Source organism: Leptinotarsa decemlineata, unplaced genomic scaffold (assembly GCF_025532065.1).
Source record: "Leptinotarsa decemlineata unplaced genomic scaffold, Ldec_3_MD MMD2_P_RNA_scaffold_11, whole genome shotgun sequence".
Lineage (NCBI taxonomy): Eukaryota > Metazoa > Arthropoda > Insecta > Coleoptera > Chrysomelidae > Leptinotarsa > Leptinotarsa decemlineata.
The window spans coordinates 6,874,932-6,892,843 of NW_027412525.1; the positions used below are offsets into that span (position 1 = coordinate 6,874,932).

The following is a 17,912-nucleotide window of genomic DNA, read 5'->3' on the forward strand; positions in this document are numbered from 1 at the left end:
TCGTGAGTTCAAATATTATTATTATTATTTTCATTGATGATATGCCGTATTTTGATACTTATTATCAAACATAAAAATTGTCCTAGTGGCAACGCAAATTAAATTCTTCGAATACGCTGATAAATTCTTTGCAGATTAAGCATAGTGCTTTATTATAATTAGTAATGAATGAATAGTCCACTTGAATTCGCGGTTTTCCTCATCGTTTCTTCTTTCCTTTAGTATTTTGTTCGTTTTTCTTACAAATATACATAGTAGCAATTTTGCAAAATGGAAGAATGCTACACTACAGTAGCTACCGTGGCTTCACTTACTATGCGAGCCGTCGTATTCGCTGGGGAGTAAGGATTTAATTTGCGCAGTTAAATATGTCAAATGTCAAAAACACAAATTCTAAAAATTAGTCCAGCCGTTCTTAAGTTCTTACATTGTTATTATTAATATTTTTTTTTTCACCGTAGTGTGCGCTGGTCAGACCCTATCCCCCGAAGCCCCGATACATTCGGGAGGGCGCGCCAGCATAATCAACCAATGACCACTCCCCACACTGTGGGGTAAGTGATCATTGGGTCCGAGAATCATGTGCCCTGAGCAAACGCAGTGAGCCAAGAATGACAGCCTTCTGCATCTGTGCGGCTAAGATTTCTGCCTTAGTGCGGCAAGCCGGTATGATTTTGAGATTCGAGAGTAGAGATCATTATTATTAGATTATTATTATTATTATTATTATTATTATTATTATTATTATTATTCTATTACTCATTATCCTATTCCCGACGAAGACAAATCCATATCCATATAAAAATTGGTCTAGCCGTTCTTGAGTTTTCTCATTATTATCATTATTATTTTTATTGATCATCTTTTTGCCAATGAAGACAAATCCAAAACTCAAAAATCATAAAAATTGGTCCAGCCATTCCTGAGTTCATATATTATTATTATTTTTGATGATTTTTATTGATGAAATATCATATTTCAATATTCATTATCCTATTATCGACAAAGACAAATCCAAAACACAAAAACTATAAAAATTGGTCCAGCGGTTGTTTTGTTCTCTTATTATTATCATTATTATTATTTTTAATGATGAAATATAATTTTTCAATACTTATTATCCTATTCTCGACGATGACAAATCCAAATCACAAAAATCATAAAAATTGGTTTAGCCGTTTTTGAGTTCTTTATTATCATTATTATTATTTACCGAAGTATGGTCAGGCCCTATCCCCCGAAGCCCAGATACATTCGGGAGGGCGCGCCAGCGTTATCAACCAACGACCACTCCCCACATCGTGTGGTAAGTGATCATTGGGTCCGAGAATCATGTGCCCTGAGCAAGCGCAGTGAGCCAAGAATGCATCTGTCCGGCTAAGATTTCTGCCTTAGTGCGGCAAGCCGGTATGATTTTTAGATTCGAAAGTAGAGAAAGCATAATTCCACCAAGGATTCCAATAATCCAACCATCTTGATAGTGTGGTCTGGATAGATTCTGCGGAGTTCGAAGAGAAAATCTCGATAATTTATCCGTTTTTCCACGACAAATATCGTTTTACTATGGTGGTCGAGAAGGACTATATCTGGCTTATCAGCTTGTATGAACCTGAGGGTGGGGAACGAATAGTTCCAATAAATCCGGCACTTCTCGTTTCCCACAACGAATTCAATATCCCCGGAGCGTAGGGTAACACCGGTGTCTCGTCAATACCGTAAGAGTGCCATAGATGGTAATATAGCACTCTTAGGGCCGCTTTTATGTCGATAGATATAGGTCGAGGCCGCATATGCTGAACATGCTGATAGCAAGTGCATTAGAGTCTCTGACGCCTTGCGGCAGGCCCTGCTTTTTATGTAAGGAACCTCTATACCCATCACGCGACTGCGGTAGACTGATGTGTTGAAGATACTATCCTGACAAGCTATAATGAACCCCTCAATTCTGATTTCAGCCTACTAGACCTGAAAAAAGCGAAAATCAGGCGCTTTGATAAGCCAAGGTCTCCAATGTTATTGAAGAAGACCCCATGCATTGGCTTATCCAATGCACAGTTCCGCAAAAGAGACGTGATCTCTGTGGCTTTTATATGAGCTTTGCTGAACGGGTTCCAACTCGGTGACAGAGTTGTGGTCACTTCGTTCAGTGTAGAAAACGAAAAACCGAGTTCATCGGCTGCTTGGGCAGCTGCCCTAAAGAGAAATGCTCCAATTCCTGATCTCTCATGATCGCGGACTATGCAGAGAAGGGGATCCGAACTCCTGACGACTTTACAGGCTGTAGTACCATTCTGTCATGTAGACACTTCAAAGTCGAAAGTCCACGGCCTCCCTGTTGTCGGGAGAAGTACAGCAGTGGAACGGACGATTTGGGATGCAAACTCCCATAGAGATGCATTATTTTTCAGGTCTTTACGTTAAGTTGATACAGCTCCTCACTACTCCAAACGAGTAGAGTAAGATTGGAACGGCAAGCATATTTGTTGCAGCAACTTTGTTCTTCCCCGATAGTTCCGATGACCAGATCTGTCGAAGTTTGTGCTGATACTTGCCGCGGAGAGAGTTCTTCACTGTTGTAACCTCTTGTGAGTTGTTCCACCCCGAGGTAAGTATACGTCTCTCTGGCATCCAAATAGTATAGGATGCTTCCATCTACGAGCTGCATACCCTCTCCGTAGTTCCCGCATCGTCCTCTTTTGAGATAGACCATTGCACATTTTGTCTATCCCGAATTTCATACCGATAGCATCCGTGTACTCTTTCCACCACCCTCGAGGACTGATGGAGATCCTTCTCTCCAGAGGCATGAAGATCAAGATCATCCATATGAAACAAATGGGTGACCTTGTGCCTCCAGTTTCCGGGGGTGCCACAGTTATACCCTCGAGTATTTCTGAGCGCTACGGATAATGGCAATAGTGAGATGCAGAAGAGAAGGGGGCAGAGGGAATCGACCTGAAATACACCCCTTCTGAAAGTTTGGACTCTGGCTTGACCAGATGTTATGGTGAAGCGAGTTCGCCAGAGTGGTATCAGTTGTTCAATGCATCTCACTATTTTGTCGGGTACCGCAAGGCATCTGAGCAAATGCAAGATGAGCTCATACGATATTGTATCAAATGCCTTACGGTAATCGATCCAGACCATAAGAGAGGTTGCGCTTATATTGTATCGAGTCCTGCTTTACACATCTGTCGATAAGCAGGTTCTCTTTACATCCAGCGACTCCTTTCTTCGATCCTCACTGCTCATATATCCATTCGAACACTCGGCCAACAGCGGTGCGTATTCGTGTGCTTGTAAACAACTCAACACCAATTCAAGCATGTTATCGGTCTGTAATTCTTGAGAATCGACAAATCTCCGTTTTTGGAAATGAGAACGGTCCGCCCCTCGATAAACCAATCCGGAATCGGCTGCTCTCCGTCCAGCCATGAGTTGAAAACTCTGACCAGATGGCGATGGGTGCTTGTTAGTTTTTTCCACCAATATGTGTTCAGCCCATCTGGGCCTGGAGCAGCAAATTTCTTGGAACCCACAAGTTCTCTTCGAACGTCATCCGGGGTTATCGGATTGCGCAGTTCGTTGAACTCAGGCTGTCGAAGCTCTCTGTTGAAAGCTTCGAACTGCGCTAGGGCTGAAAAGTCTAAGTTGAGTGGCTGCGGCTGTTCATAGATATCTTTCCAGAATGATTCCACCTGATCAGCGGTCGGCATATTATCTACAACACGTGGAGGTTCATAGAATGAGCGAGAAGGTTTCTTGAGGAACCTAAGGTTTTCCGCAATACTTCTCGCTCGCCTAACTAGTGACTTCTTAGCAGCCACTAGCATTCGTATTCTATCAAGGCAGTGCTGTTTGGTGGTCTGCAGCACGCCTTGACTCAAAGTGTGATGGATACGTCGTAGTTTGGCGGCTACTCGCCGCACTGCGGGCGTGAAAGGCCTGTTAGCCGCCCTGTAATCCATCACAAATTGGATACGAGACGCGTGTTGTCTCGCCGTCGTGATCTTAGTCTACATCTTGTGTACACGCCGTTCAATCTCCCTAACCGCAAGGCCGGGATTCCATCCTTCCGATTCGGAAAGCGATTGGACGACGCTATACACGGCGGTGTTGATTTACCAGAGGTCAGCCTCTTCTGTTAAAACAGTATGAACCTCCACATCCAAACAAGCCAGTTCTTGTGGCTTCAGGGGGCTAATTCTGTGGAGCGCCTTGCGTGTTCTGATTTTTTTCCTTGGTGGCATGATGCGAGTCTCCGCCCCGGCCGTACCAACGGGTAGTAGAACTGTCACTTCTACCACTTCGTTAGCAGAGCATGTAATCTCACTGTGTACCCTCTTTGCGCAGGTTCACTACTCTCGTAGCAATGCAGAAGGCACTCATGCGTCCATTCAAAGCGTCCGTTGCCATTGCCAGGGTTATTATCGGTAGGCAAATCATCGTTATGGGTCCCACCACCTTGCCTCTGACCCCTCCGAGCGGGTCGATTGTGAGGACCCCCCCTTGATTGCTAGGAACCAAGTGTTGTATCCACCGGGTGGTTAGCCCTGTAGATCCTCGGCGGAGGGAGAATAGTGTTTTCCTTCGTGGGTGCGGCTGGGCTTCCAATCCGGTTTTGCACCAGTTGCTCGTGTAAGTGGTGTCGCAACTCACCAAAGGCCAAGGGTGTTACCATCCCTGCTTATATCAAGAGGAAATACTTCCTTATGTGAAACATTTTGCTCAGTTCAACGGTGAATAAATTTACATTTAAAAAAAATGATGATTTGTGTTGCCCCGCTTCAAACGAACACTTTGTATATTCCAAAATATTTTTTTAAATAAGCTACAAAGTAAACCATATAACTTTCATCTGAAAAACTTTATTATACTCATTTTTACTTTCACCCCGGAGTATTTGTTTGTTGAGTTGCTTTCGGAATATGTCTGCTGGTGGCGCAGTTGTACATCCTACTGAACCAACTGCAGGCAGAGCTTATGACTAGTTGGAATTAATATTGTTTTTTCGGGCTAGTACTCCGAAATCGGTCTGTCAGTTTTCATTCAAACCAAATGAAAATAATTTTAGCTTTTCATATATTGGAAGTTACTTGTGACTGATGTTTCTCTCAAAGATGATTTCTAAACGAACTTTTTTAGGTATTCTTCGAAATCCTATTTCTTTCTAAAAAGAATGTAAATATTGTTATACATTTGATTTCAGGTTGGAATAAGGAGGAGCAGTTGAGGTCTGTTTCTATTATGGTAATGGAAAAACTACCAGAAGACAATTACCAGGTTTTGAAATATATCATCAAATTTTTATCCAGGGTAAGATTGAAGTATACTTTCATAATTTTTTAAAAAGCAAAGGTGGAACTGGAACTTCTGACTAGAATAAAGCCAAACAAGCACAGTTCCCAAACATCAGAACCTAAACAGTGCTTGTTTTGGATTGATGATTTTTAAGGATTCATGTATAGAATAAAATGTTATGAAAGTTCATTCATCACTGAAGTTAGTAAAAAAGGTCTAACTGTTATATTCAGTAATAGTGACATAAAAATGAAACAGCTCATATATTCATCAACTTTTATTAAAGAACCTCTGATTCTTTTTTGTCGACTTAATAGATGAAGCTCTAAAAAACTTCAAGGATAAATATTTGCTATTATTGAAGTGAAAAAATAAAAATTCAAAATTTTCTCTTTAGTCTGTCTAAGATAATATCTGTCACTTCTAATGTTGAATCAAACGGTGCTTATCGAGTCCATGGTGGTTATCGGGTCCATAAGCCCAATGGGAATTATGGAATTTGGATTTTTTATAAATATCTGATGAAACATAATTTGCACTTTATTCTCATGCCCTTATTTATTGAGGAACGTACTGTAAGAACTCAGTCCATCAGTCATAGGTTTACAGATCCATAAGCCCCATTGGCATTATGGAATCTAGGTTTACTATAAATATCTAGTGAGCACCTAATTTGCACTTTATTCTCATGCCCTTATTTATTGAGGAACGTACTGTAAGAACTCAGTTCATCAGTCATAGTGGTTTTCAGATCCAGAAACCCCATTGGCATTATGGAATCAAAGTTTACTATAAATATCTAGTGAGTACCTAATTAGCACTTTATTCTCTTGCCCTTATTCATTGAGGAACATATTATAAGAACTAAGTACAATAGTCATGGTGGTTTTCAGGTCTATGAGCCCCATAGCAATTATGGAATCTAGGTTTACTATAAATATCTAATGAGCACCTAATTAGCACTTTATTTTCTTGCCATTATTTATTGAGAAATGTACTATAAAAACTCAGTACATGAGTCATGATGGTTTTCAGGTCCATGAGCACCATATCAATAATGGAATCTAGGTTTACTATAAATATCTAATGAGCACCTAAAAGTCAAGCTGGCGACCCAGTTAGATGATGAATTGAGTGTTCTCACTGTAAATGATGAAACATTCGGTGACAAAACCTTTAAATATTGTCAAACCAAACCTATTAAGTACCTAACTTGTATAGAATGTGGAAATTGTTTTATCATGTATCATGTTCTGCTAAAGCTAAGCTTAAATGTATAAAAATGTATAAAATGTATAAAACTCAGAATGGAAAATGAGATGCTCAAACAATTCATCAAAGAAAAGGAAGATATGTATAATCTACTTATGGAAAATAATAAGCTGTTGCAAATCAACAATAGTTTATTATCAGAAAAAGTTGAATCAATGAAGATTGAAACTGACAAAAAAACAAGAACAAACCCAAAACAAAAATACAGTACTGCGGCAAAAACAAACTCTTCGATAAATACCACTAAAAAGACGTCTGTTTTTTTTTCAAGAGAATCCTAGTCAGTCAGATAAAAAAGATAGTGACTCACCTGTGGAAAACATTGTATCAATCGAGAATGCCCAACTGGGAAAATGCAAGAAATTATTAACCTCACCAACAATGAATGTGGTGATAGACCTGAAAATGATTTCAAAACGGTTTCTTACAGGAGAAGGAGAACAAACAGAAGACCAGCACACAATATTGGAGAAAATGCCTGCAATGATGAGTTCGGAATAAAAAAGAGAGGTTGTATTTGTACAGAATCAGACAAACTATTGAAAGACTCCGAAAAGAACATCAACAGAATGAACCTTCTGCTTAACTCCTACTCTTTTATTATCAACATCAATGAGTATACCCGAATTACAACTTCAAAAAAATGTATAGATAATATTTTTACTAATATAAAAGATGACTATACCACATATATTTTGCAGACTTCAATATCTGATCACACTGCATAAAAAAATAGTTTCCTAGTGAATGAATTTTCAGGTGAAAACAAAATATTCATGAAAATATTCTCTAAGGAAAATAAAAACACATTTATCGAAAGCTCAAAAGAACAAAACTGGTTGGATATATTATTACCTCCACAAATACTTTACCAGCTTTTCAACAGTGGAGACGGTAGTGGATATAAAGAAAGAAGAAAGGGGTAAATCAATTTGCGAATCTTTTATTTATAAAAGTTATGGGAAAGAGATCGTCGGCAAATATAAAGAGACAGTTTGTTTTTTTTAACAAAAAATGGTAACGAAGATTGTCAGTTCTAACTTCCGTGACCAATCTACAAAATTTGATTTATTCACAAGGAAAAAATATTAAAAGGAAGGATTTTGTCACAATGATTTCCTCGTTGTCTAACTCAACTGATGAATTATATACCCTCTAGTATGCATACCTCGGTTTACAGTTGCTCAAAGGTAGCAAAGGTTTTAAAATTTCAACACAATACACTAAACTGATATAGTCGAACCAAGTAAAAGTAGGTACTTTATGTAGTGGGTTACGCAGTAGCGCTGACAGTTTTGGTAGTGTTACTCCTGTGATACCAATGCGTCCCGTTCAGAACCAAATGAATGTCGCTACCAACAATAGTGAGTCATATAGGTGTCCAAGAAGTGGATATTCACCAACCGCTTTTCTCAAAGTTGGGGAGATTTTAAGGGCGTCATCACTTAGCAACGAATTGGCAAATGGAAAATGAAGTCCTAAAAATTGTATACATGTCCGAACATAATTTCTTGTAAGCAAGAAGGTCGTATCAATAAAACACAAAATGTTTGTTCATACCTGAGATGGAGTGTGGTCTTTTGAGAAGTCTGAGATCTTCGACAAGTGAACTTCAATTTGAAAGTTTTGAGTAATTCCTACAAGTAGATCACCAAAGACGGTTTCATGACACCAGCCAATGAGAGCGTAGCAATTTGTCACATGGCCAGTCGTTCGGTATACGACAGAGAATCGAGCAGCGTTATCGCGGTTTGAATGATAACGATTCGAGCGCGCTTGGAATGAGAATGAATGGGTATACAGGATGTTGATGGAAAAGACAAAATACAGAGTGTGTGCAGCGTTAAAGAAAAAAACATGGCGTTCAGAGTTGAAGAAAGAAAACATGGCTACCATGGTGATATACAGGGTGTGCAGCGTTAAAGAAAAAAACAGGGCGTCCAGCATTAAAGAAAAAAAACATGGCTGCGAACATGCAAGAAAAGAAACATTCGTCATCAGGAGATGACGGAGAAAAAACATAGATGACGCGCGGGCAACATGAAAGGTTAGGAGGGTCTAATATTTTTTCGTGGGATCCAACATGCCAGGCATTATTTGTCTTTAATGAATGTGTCAAATATATGAATTAACAAAGTTTCGGATCTGTACGATCGTGATATACAGGGTATGCAGCATTAAAGAAGAAAACATGGCCTCCAGCATTAAAGAAAAAGAAATGGCTGACATCAATGTGTACAGGGTGTGCAGCGTTCAAAGAAAAAAACATGGCGTCCAGCATTAAAGAAAAAAAAACATAGCTGCCAACATGCAAGAAAATAACTATTAGTCATCAAGAGATGACGAAGAAAAAACATAGATGGCGCGCACGCAACATAAAAGATTGGGAGGGTCTAATATTTTTTCGTGGCATCCTGCATGCCAGGCATTATTTGTCTTCGATGAATGTACTTTTGATGCACTGTTTGTAACCTTTGGTGTACTGGAGTTTTTTCCCAACACCAAATCCTTATTTTTAACACCTCGACACGTGTTTCGATCACCAAGTGATCATCTTCAAAGAGGAAGATTTAATCTTCCTCTTGAATGTGTCAAATATATAAATTGACAAAGTTTCGGATCTGTACAATTCATCGAAAAACAAACGCTTCCGGTTTATAAAAATTGAGTTAGAAGCAAAGTAATGGTGAATTCGGAATGGCCATATCATGTAGAGTCCAAATCTATAAAAAAATGGTCACTGGAGAAGACGAAAATGAAAATTATAAGTATGTAGCATGGATTTTCCATCATTTAGGTAGTTAATTATAAAGTCTGTTGTTGTTTCGGATGTTGTGATTATATTTGACTCGGTTGTGCAACGTTGCCAAATGTTAGGTGGTAAATGGAGGGAGTGGGGGGACGAAAACGCGGCATTGTGGAAGGGGGAAATATCATTGTTTGAAAGTATGTCAATATTGTTGAACAGTTGAATTAATTAGTGATAAAATGTCATCTGATGAATACAAACGGAAAGTCCGAGAAAAGAAGATTGTTTCGAAGCAGCTGAATGATTTAGATTTTCAAGACACAGCGTTCAATCGAAAAGTACCTGAAACGAAATATCCATTTCGAAGAAATCAACCTCGCAGCATAGATAATGCCGCCGCCAATGCTGAAAATGAATTTTGTGCTTTTAACTGCAATAATAAATAACCTTTTGTATGTGACAGTACCAAAGGGCGTGAAATGCATGGTAATATGTGTGAAGCAAAATAATTTTGGCAATGGATGCAATAGAACACAATGGAAATTGATGAGTTCAACATTTGTCAATGACAACCAGTTGGCAGTTTTTGAAAGCGAAGTGTCAAAGAATACCGCTTCAAATATAAACTGAGGCATCCGGGAAGTAGATACGAAAACGGTGGAATTTGTTCCAGAGCATGTAACGCAAATGCAATTTGAGCTTTATAGAATTTTCATTATAGTGTGTACGATATTAGTATGTATTCTGATTAGAGTTGTACAAGAAATAATTATGTGATTTAATAAAAAAAAAATGGCTGATTTGGTTTGAATAATAAACAGTTGAATATTCACATTTTCGTTCACATTTTCGTTTTATTCCAAGTCGATAAAAAATATATATATATATATATATATATATATATATATATATCGCATATTCTCATATTGATAAAGCCGTAAACAGAAAATGCGATAAGCTACTTGGCACCGACTCGAAGAGGAAATGTAGTAAGGATATAACGGTTTTTCTGTTATCTGCATGGGAACGCGGTTATTGTGCAGTTCCATATCGAGTTTTCTTGAATGTTCTTTTGTTATCGCGTTAGAGTAATAAATCAAACTGGGGCAGACGATAAGCTTCAGTTTTCGATTGACTTTGCAGCAGTAAAGGTTGTCTCATTGTAGTTACGTTTGTGTGTGCATTATATTCAATAATCAGATGTAAGTACAGTTTATATGAAATCCATGTGCCGAAACTTGTGATCTCAATTTAATTGAAAAGTTTTCAAAATTTTTGTTTGAAATTTTGTGTTTGTGTTTATGTGAGCAAAAAAAAATCATTTTTCATTCAGAAACCGATTTTATCGTTTTCCAAGTTGCTTCCACGTACTGCAAAATATGTTTCAAATTATGTCATTTTCCAAAAAAGTTTTCAAAATTGTGTAAACAAAATACTTGTAGATGGATTTCAAAAAATTAACGTCATCTCTCTTGTAGAGAAAAAACCCATTGTGAAATTGCCACATCGCCACTTAGGAGTGCCGTATCAAATTCATTAAGTCAAAATAGTGTCCACAAAATTTGGGTGGGCAGTACTCACAGAGCTAGAGAAGAGTATCGCGCTTTTACCGATGAGGGTCACCGCAACATACGAGCCATTCATCTCACATTTCCAAGGGGAAAAATACGCCCTCGTTTTCAGAGGTGTAAGAGACGTGGGTATAGCCAACCCTGCTACATAATTTGAGATTGTAGAAAATTGAGGTCAGTATTTTTGTTTTTCATTTGTTTTGTTGTATGTGGTAAAATGTGATTGGAAATTATTTCATGTTCCTTCATTTCCAAAAAGTGATATACCGTTCATCTTCCTCCTTCTCTTCAGCGCAACAGTGAAAAATGTTTCTTCAAGCTTCCCTTTGGCAAACATCTTCGTTCGCAACTCTACAACATTTCACCGAGGTTCGTTTTGTAAACCGTTCCTGTTTCATTTACCGAACTACTTCAATTTCCATTTGCCGCAGGGAAAAACAGTTGTGAGTTGAAAATGACGTTTTCTAAAACTTTATCGCAAATTGATAAATTGCTTGACGTAATCTCCATTGCACCAGCGTCTTCGAATTTGATTAGCAAACATATTAAAAAATTTGAATTGGCAATGAACAAAACTGAATTCTCAGTGGGGGAAAAGAAGAAAATTATAAATAAAATTGGGGAATTGAAACGTATCAGGCATAATAAAAGTAACGAGAAATGATAGATATATTGGATCGGGTTTGAAACGAAGCAGTAGAGTTAAATGGGAAAATGTAAATGCCATTTTCAATAGTAGAGTGAGGACGGGTGTAATTATAAATTTAGCGCACAAATAAGTATGAATATTTTTGGGTGATGGATATTTTCTTTTCAAATGTGAAATTTCCAAAATTTTTAAGGAGATGCAATGCCTCAAAGTGAACATAACACTGTTGGGGTTTTCATCAAAACTTTTAATGACGGGGAAATTATTGATAGAAAATATTTCAACACTCGTAATGAAATCATTGATGTGGGGACGGATTTGACTGATTGGTAAAATGAGCATGTTGTGGATGTTATTCTTAATAAACTCGATGAATTTCAGGAACGAGACTCTGGTTGGGCATTGAGTAAAATTCTTTTGCTTGAGGTAGCAATCGATAAATATGAAATGGGCAACGGTTCATCATTCATAAGTTTGCCCAAAGAGATTGCAAACAAGCTTACATGTGTGAATATTGTCAATCAAGATGATGCATGTTTCTTCAGAACAATCGTTAGTGCTTTGTACCTGCCCAAAGGAAATATCGCACGTGCATCTTCATATCCAAATTATGATACGGTTTTGAATATGAAGGGTTTGGAAATTCCTATGCCAATCCAAGGCATTACAAAATTTGGGAAATTAAACATTTCTGAAAATGTATATAGTTTGGAAATGAATCAAGTAAAGGAAAGGTCATTTTACGAAGTAGTACCTACACGGTTGACCAAAAATAAATTGAAGAAACATGTAAATCTACTTTCGGTTCAAAATTTATATTTTCCCAAATTGAATAAGTATGACACTCCACCTGAAGATACAGATAATTTTGAAATAAAATATCACTATTGTTGGATAAAAAACATGTCCAGACTTCTTTCATCAGAGCCTAGCAAACGAGAGAAGAAAAAGTATTTTTGTGATAGATGCTTGAACTATTTCCATAGTGGGCAGAAATTGAGCAATCACGTTGTTTGGTGCAAAAAAGTGAATGAATGTAAAATTTCTTTTCCAAAATTTGAGCATGTAGAATTTCGAAATTATGTTTATAAGCAAAAATGTCTGTTCGTAGTGTATGCCGATTTCGAGTCACTGTTGGAAAAATGTGAGAACAAAATTTGAGATCGATGTAGAAAATTTCAAAAACATAAGGCGCGAAACTTCATGAAATGTTTTTTTGACGACAATTTGTCCAAATTTAATAGCCATCGGGTTGACAATTGCATACAATGGTTTACCGATGAAATTGCAAAATTCGTTGAATCAAAAATTAGGAATATTGAACCAATGATATGCCCTCCTGATATTGTCATTACCAAAGTATGTCATATATGTGAGAAAACTTTTGTCGAAAAAGACATCATCGTCAGGGACTATTGTCACTTTTCAGAGTTGTTTAGGGGATGGAGTCATCAAGCTTGTAATTTGTCATTCAAAAAACTTTTTATCGTACCGATTACATTCCACAATTTGAGTGGATATGAGTCATTTTATTATAAGGGATGTAGCAAAAAGAGGACGTGTGAGCATACTTCCCATCAACAAAGAAAAATACATTTCATTCACCCAATACGATTGCGAAACTAGCATTAAATTCAGATTTATAGATTCTTATCGTTTAATGGGAGCCAGTCTCGATGAATTAGTTTCTACACTGGATATTGATAATTTGAAAAAATTGAAAAAGGAATTTGCAGAATTGGACGATGAGAAGTTTGAGCTCGTCACTAAGAAAGGCGTATTCCCATACGATTATATGGACGGTGTGGAAAAACTTGTCGACACTGAGTTACCATCCAAAAAACATTTTTATAATAAACTCAACGACTGTGAAATTGATGATGAAAAGTATGCTCATGCTCAACGTGTTTGGCATCAATTCGATATCAAAATTTTGGGTGAATATAGCGATTTATATATGCGAACGGATATATTGCTTTTGGCAGACGTTTTTGAAAACTTTCGCGAAATTGATTTGAAAACATATGGGCTGGACCCTGCATGGTATTATACTATGCTAGGGTACACGTGGGATTGTATGTTGAAATATACGGGGTGTAAATTGCAAATTTTAAAAGATGTCGACATTGTTTTGTTTGTGGAAAAAGGTATAAGGGGTGGAATTTCAATTTGTTGCAATATATATTCAAAAGCAAACAACCAGTATATGCCAACATATGATCCAACGAATCCATCCAAATTTATAATCTATTTCGATGTGAATAGTTTATATGGATGGGCAATGGCAGAATGCCTACCATATGGAGGTTTTGAATGGGTAGATACAAACATTGATGTCTCTCAAATTCCCGATGACAATCCTGAAGGTTATATTTCACAAGTTGATTTGGAGTACCCCGATGAGCTTCACGATTTACACAAAGATTTTCATTTTGTCCCGAACATCGAGCACCACCAAACTCAAAATTGAAAAAATTGATGCCAATTCTTCATAACAAAGTCGAATATACTTCACACTATAGAAATTGAATACTCATTTGTGGACTTCAGCCACTACTTTTTTTGAAAAAAATCATTTCAAGTTGGCCAATAATGCGATCTTTGGAAAAACGATGGAAAACATCCGATACGAGGGCCGTTATGGCGCTAAAAATTTAATGGCAAGCCCCCGATTTCATAATCGTACAGTTTTCGATGCAGCCTTGATGGCTTTCGAATTGAAAAAAGCCGAACTTGTATTTAATGACCCGATATATGTGGGAATGGCAATTTTGGATTTGTCAAAAACTTGCATGCTTCAATTTCATTATGACTTTATGTTGTCTACTCTGGGTGTGGAAAAATGCAAGTTATTGTACACCCATATTGATTCTTTTGTTTATGAATTGTCATGTGATGATGCTTACAAAGAAATTATCGGGAAACACCTTGGAAAATTTGACATCCGATTATGCAAAAGATAACATTTATGGAATACCACTCATGAATAAAAAGTACCTGGACTTATAAAAAATGAAGCAAACGGCAAAATCATTACACATTTTGCAGGACTACGTTCCAAAATGTACACATACAAAGTTCAGGGAGGTAAAGTCGTTAAAAAGGCAAAGGGAGTGAAATATGATATCGTTAAAAATAACTGAGCTTCAATGATTACGTGGATTGCTTAAAGAATTTCAAGCAAAAGAATATTACGCAATGCACAATACGATCATTTGCTCATAACGTTTTCAGTATAGAGCAAATAAAAGTTGCTCTTACTCCGTATGACGATAAACGTCATCTTATCCCCCAATCATTCTATACATTACCTTGGGGTCATTATAGTTTAACATGAGTTTTTTTTCATCTTCATTGCATTCTCCCCATTAGCTCTACAATTGACAAGAAAATTCAAAATTTACACATTGATTTTTGGAGGGGAAAGCTTTATCAACTTGCGATAATCTACTAACAGAAAACATAATTTTTTTATATAATATCACGTTTTTTATAATTCAAACATTTATTTTTTTATTGTTGTATTTTGGAAGCAGGGGGATTTTGAATAAAGAAAAAAAAAATTCTGTGTGTTTTATTGCAATATAAAGTATGTGATTATGATTACAGTTGAGGATTGCTGCAACGACAAAATAAAGGTAAATATCCAATTTTCTCATCTATTACATAAATCATACACTAGTTTTTGTTTATAATAAAAAGAATATTCACGTAAATCATTAGCATACAGACTATCAAAAGATGAGACCTGACAGAAACCTTCTATATTTTCACGTAATTATGATTGAATAATAAGGAAAACACCTCGATAATAATCACAAAAGTCTCTGGATGGACTGAGACCAGATCGAATTTCATAAGGTGGCATAGGGAATGTCATCAATAGCAATTGGTATTCGTTTCGAGCAGCCATTTCGTACTGCCCCAACGCTCTGTCTATTGCACCCAGAGTTTCGTTATAATCTTCACCATCACTATCCACATTACCTCGACTTCACTACCGTAACCACTATCGAGAGACATTTATCAAACTGAATATCCATGTGTGTTTGCATGCGCTCTTATACATTCAGATCACGTGGTCTATTCCACATGTTGTGTCTTGGGAGGGCCTTTACAAAAGGCCCTCCCAATACAATGTCAGAGTGCTTGTTTTCCATAAGATTCTATACAAAATCGACATTTTTTATCGAGCTGTTGTGTTTGTTATCCAAACCCAGCAATTTAACGTACATTTTTTTGCTTTTTTTCTTCATCACTTTCTCCACGAGATACTACATATCGGGATTTGCAGTTTTTTTGCAATTTTTCCCCATAGAGAGCACCCTTGATGGGTGCACCCTGCATATCTTCTAGCATAAAGGTGGCGGGTTGGTAATGTTGACTTTGATAATTTTGAATAATTCCGTTGTCCAATTGGGCGTGTAACCTTTTTCGAAAACGTGTATTTCCTTACCGATTCGCACAACATCGCCAACCTTGAATTTTCTCGGTCGGTGTATGTTGATTTAAGAATTTGTTTTTCGTTGGCTTTGTTTATTTTCGATGGTTCTATGCCCGTCTTTGAGTGTCGCGTATCATTGTAGGATTTCGTTATTTCAGGCAAGACATTCAACCATTCGTAGGTGCCGTTCAAACTAAACTATTCGAAAAGTCTTTCTTTCAACGTCCTAATGGTACGTTCAGTACTATTGTAGTGATTTATTCCGTGTTTTTTCATCAAAGTTTGAAACTTGTTATAAAATTCCGCCTCTTGATCGGTTTGAAGATTTTTTGGGCGACGTTTCGTATGTTCCAAAATATCTAAAAATGTTTTGGTGACTTCTTCTTCCGTTTTCGATTCCAATGGTCGTGTCCACACGGATTTGGAAAAACAATATAGGACGAGGAGAATGAGTTTGAAATTTCGATTTTGGTGAGCGTAGTATCTCATATTAGCCAAGTCCATCTGCCATAATTCGTCCAGTCTCTTGATGTACGACGACGAGGAACATTCACACTCAATGTAGATATTCGCGATTCGACGTTAGATCGAAATTTTTTCAACTCTCCATCTATTTTCTTGATCAAAATATCAGTTTGCTGCATAGATTGCATAGTTTTGGCATTCTTTTCCTGAACCAAATCGGTGAGTTCTTTCAATCCCTTTGACAAATCGTTGCCGATACGTTTGATATCGATTTCATATTGAAGTTTGAATTTTTCTTGCAATTTTTGGAGCTATTCCGTAGCATGTTGAGTCGTTTGAAAGAGGTCGGTGTTAACTGTTTGAATTTTTTCGTCAAATTCAATATCTAACTTCTTAACATCATTCTTGATTGGTGCGTTTACATCATTTTTCATATCATTGCGTACTTTTATCGTAAACGCAATCATTTTTCCATCAAAGTAAGTCATATTTCTTCTTATGGAAGTAGTGAGGTTTTTCTCAACTTCATCCATGCACTCTTTGTTGACTGCATCTGTTGCGTTCGTAGGTCTTTTCACAGTACACAATTTCAAATTATCGAAATCAATATTGCCATCGGGTGTGTGTAGCAAACATCCACCAGTGCCTACTGATGATGTTGCAGAATGCTTTCGCTTTCTATTGGAGCTGCGTCCAAACTTGTCGATAGTCATGATGGAAATGTGACACACACCGATAAGATTCTAATAATATGCGTTTTTTCGAAGCGACCGAGATATGGTCGTTTCAACGTATTGAATTTTTGTTGAATTTTCGATACGTTTTTTGTGACGAAAATGAACGTTTCATCGCATCAAATTTTTGACATTTTTTTTATGCATTATTTTGCATTATTTTTCGTAGCATGTTACAATGTAAATCATATGGGTTTTTGCACGAAATGATGGTTTGAAAAATAGGTTTTTTTCGTTGCGATTGAAGTGGCAGAAATGGTTGTTTTATGCATCGAATTTTTGAAATTTTTTTCGGTGCGATTTTCATGTCAATTTTGCATTATAGCATCGAATTTTTGGAATAAAATACATGTCATTTTGAATGATTTATTACTGAATAGTGTTGGCATATTTCCAGCATTTTTCGAAGCTATAAGCAGCATTAATCTATCGCATAACTCGTTCGGATCATCCCAATACACATACTTGAAGGGCTTGTCATTATATATCCAACGATGAGTGTTGTTTGTAGAATGCTGGAACCAACTACATCATTGCTCACTACATTATCGTAACCCTTACCAAGTGTTTTGAGTACGAAACATGGGCCTTATTACATCTGATCATTTTTGTGTTTCCTTCATGGATCCTCTGGCATTCAGGTGGGCTTGTGTTACTTCCAACAAACGTTTATAAGAGGCTCCTCTTTATTATAGTCTTCAGGTTCATCGAGCCCTGGAGTTCCTTT

The 17,912-nt window shown here is 37.1% G+C and overlaps 2 protein-coding genes across 11 annotated transcripts in view; one reads left to right on the plus strand and one right to left on the minus strand.

The window, feature by feature from the left end:
* LOC141480556 (uncharacterized) overlaps positions 1–17,912 on the minus strand; it is a 285,808-nt gene that overhangs the window by 195,885 nt on the left and 72,011 nt on the right. The gene's annotated exons all lie outside the window — the stretch shown is intronic.
* Positions 1–17,912, plus strand: part of RhoGAP68F (Rho GTPase activating protein at 68F) — a 206,661-nt gene that overhangs the window by 171,705 nt on the left and 17,044 nt on the right. For 6 of the 10 annotated variants that reach the window (XM_074170633.1, XM_074170584.1, XM_074170589.1 and 3 more), the window contains 2 exons: positions 5,210–5,316; positions 6,053–6,103. The exons of 1 other annotated variant lie outside the window; for it this stretch is intronic. In XM_074170633.1, coding sequence (XP_074026734.1) covers positions 5,210–5,316; positions 6,053–6,103 — 158 coding nt within the window. The remainder of the gene's footprint in view (positions 1–5,209; positions 5,317–6,052; positions 6,104–17,912) is intronic. 3 more of the 10 variants (XM_074170602.1, XM_074170606.1, XM_074170615.1) reach the window with 1 other exon arrangement.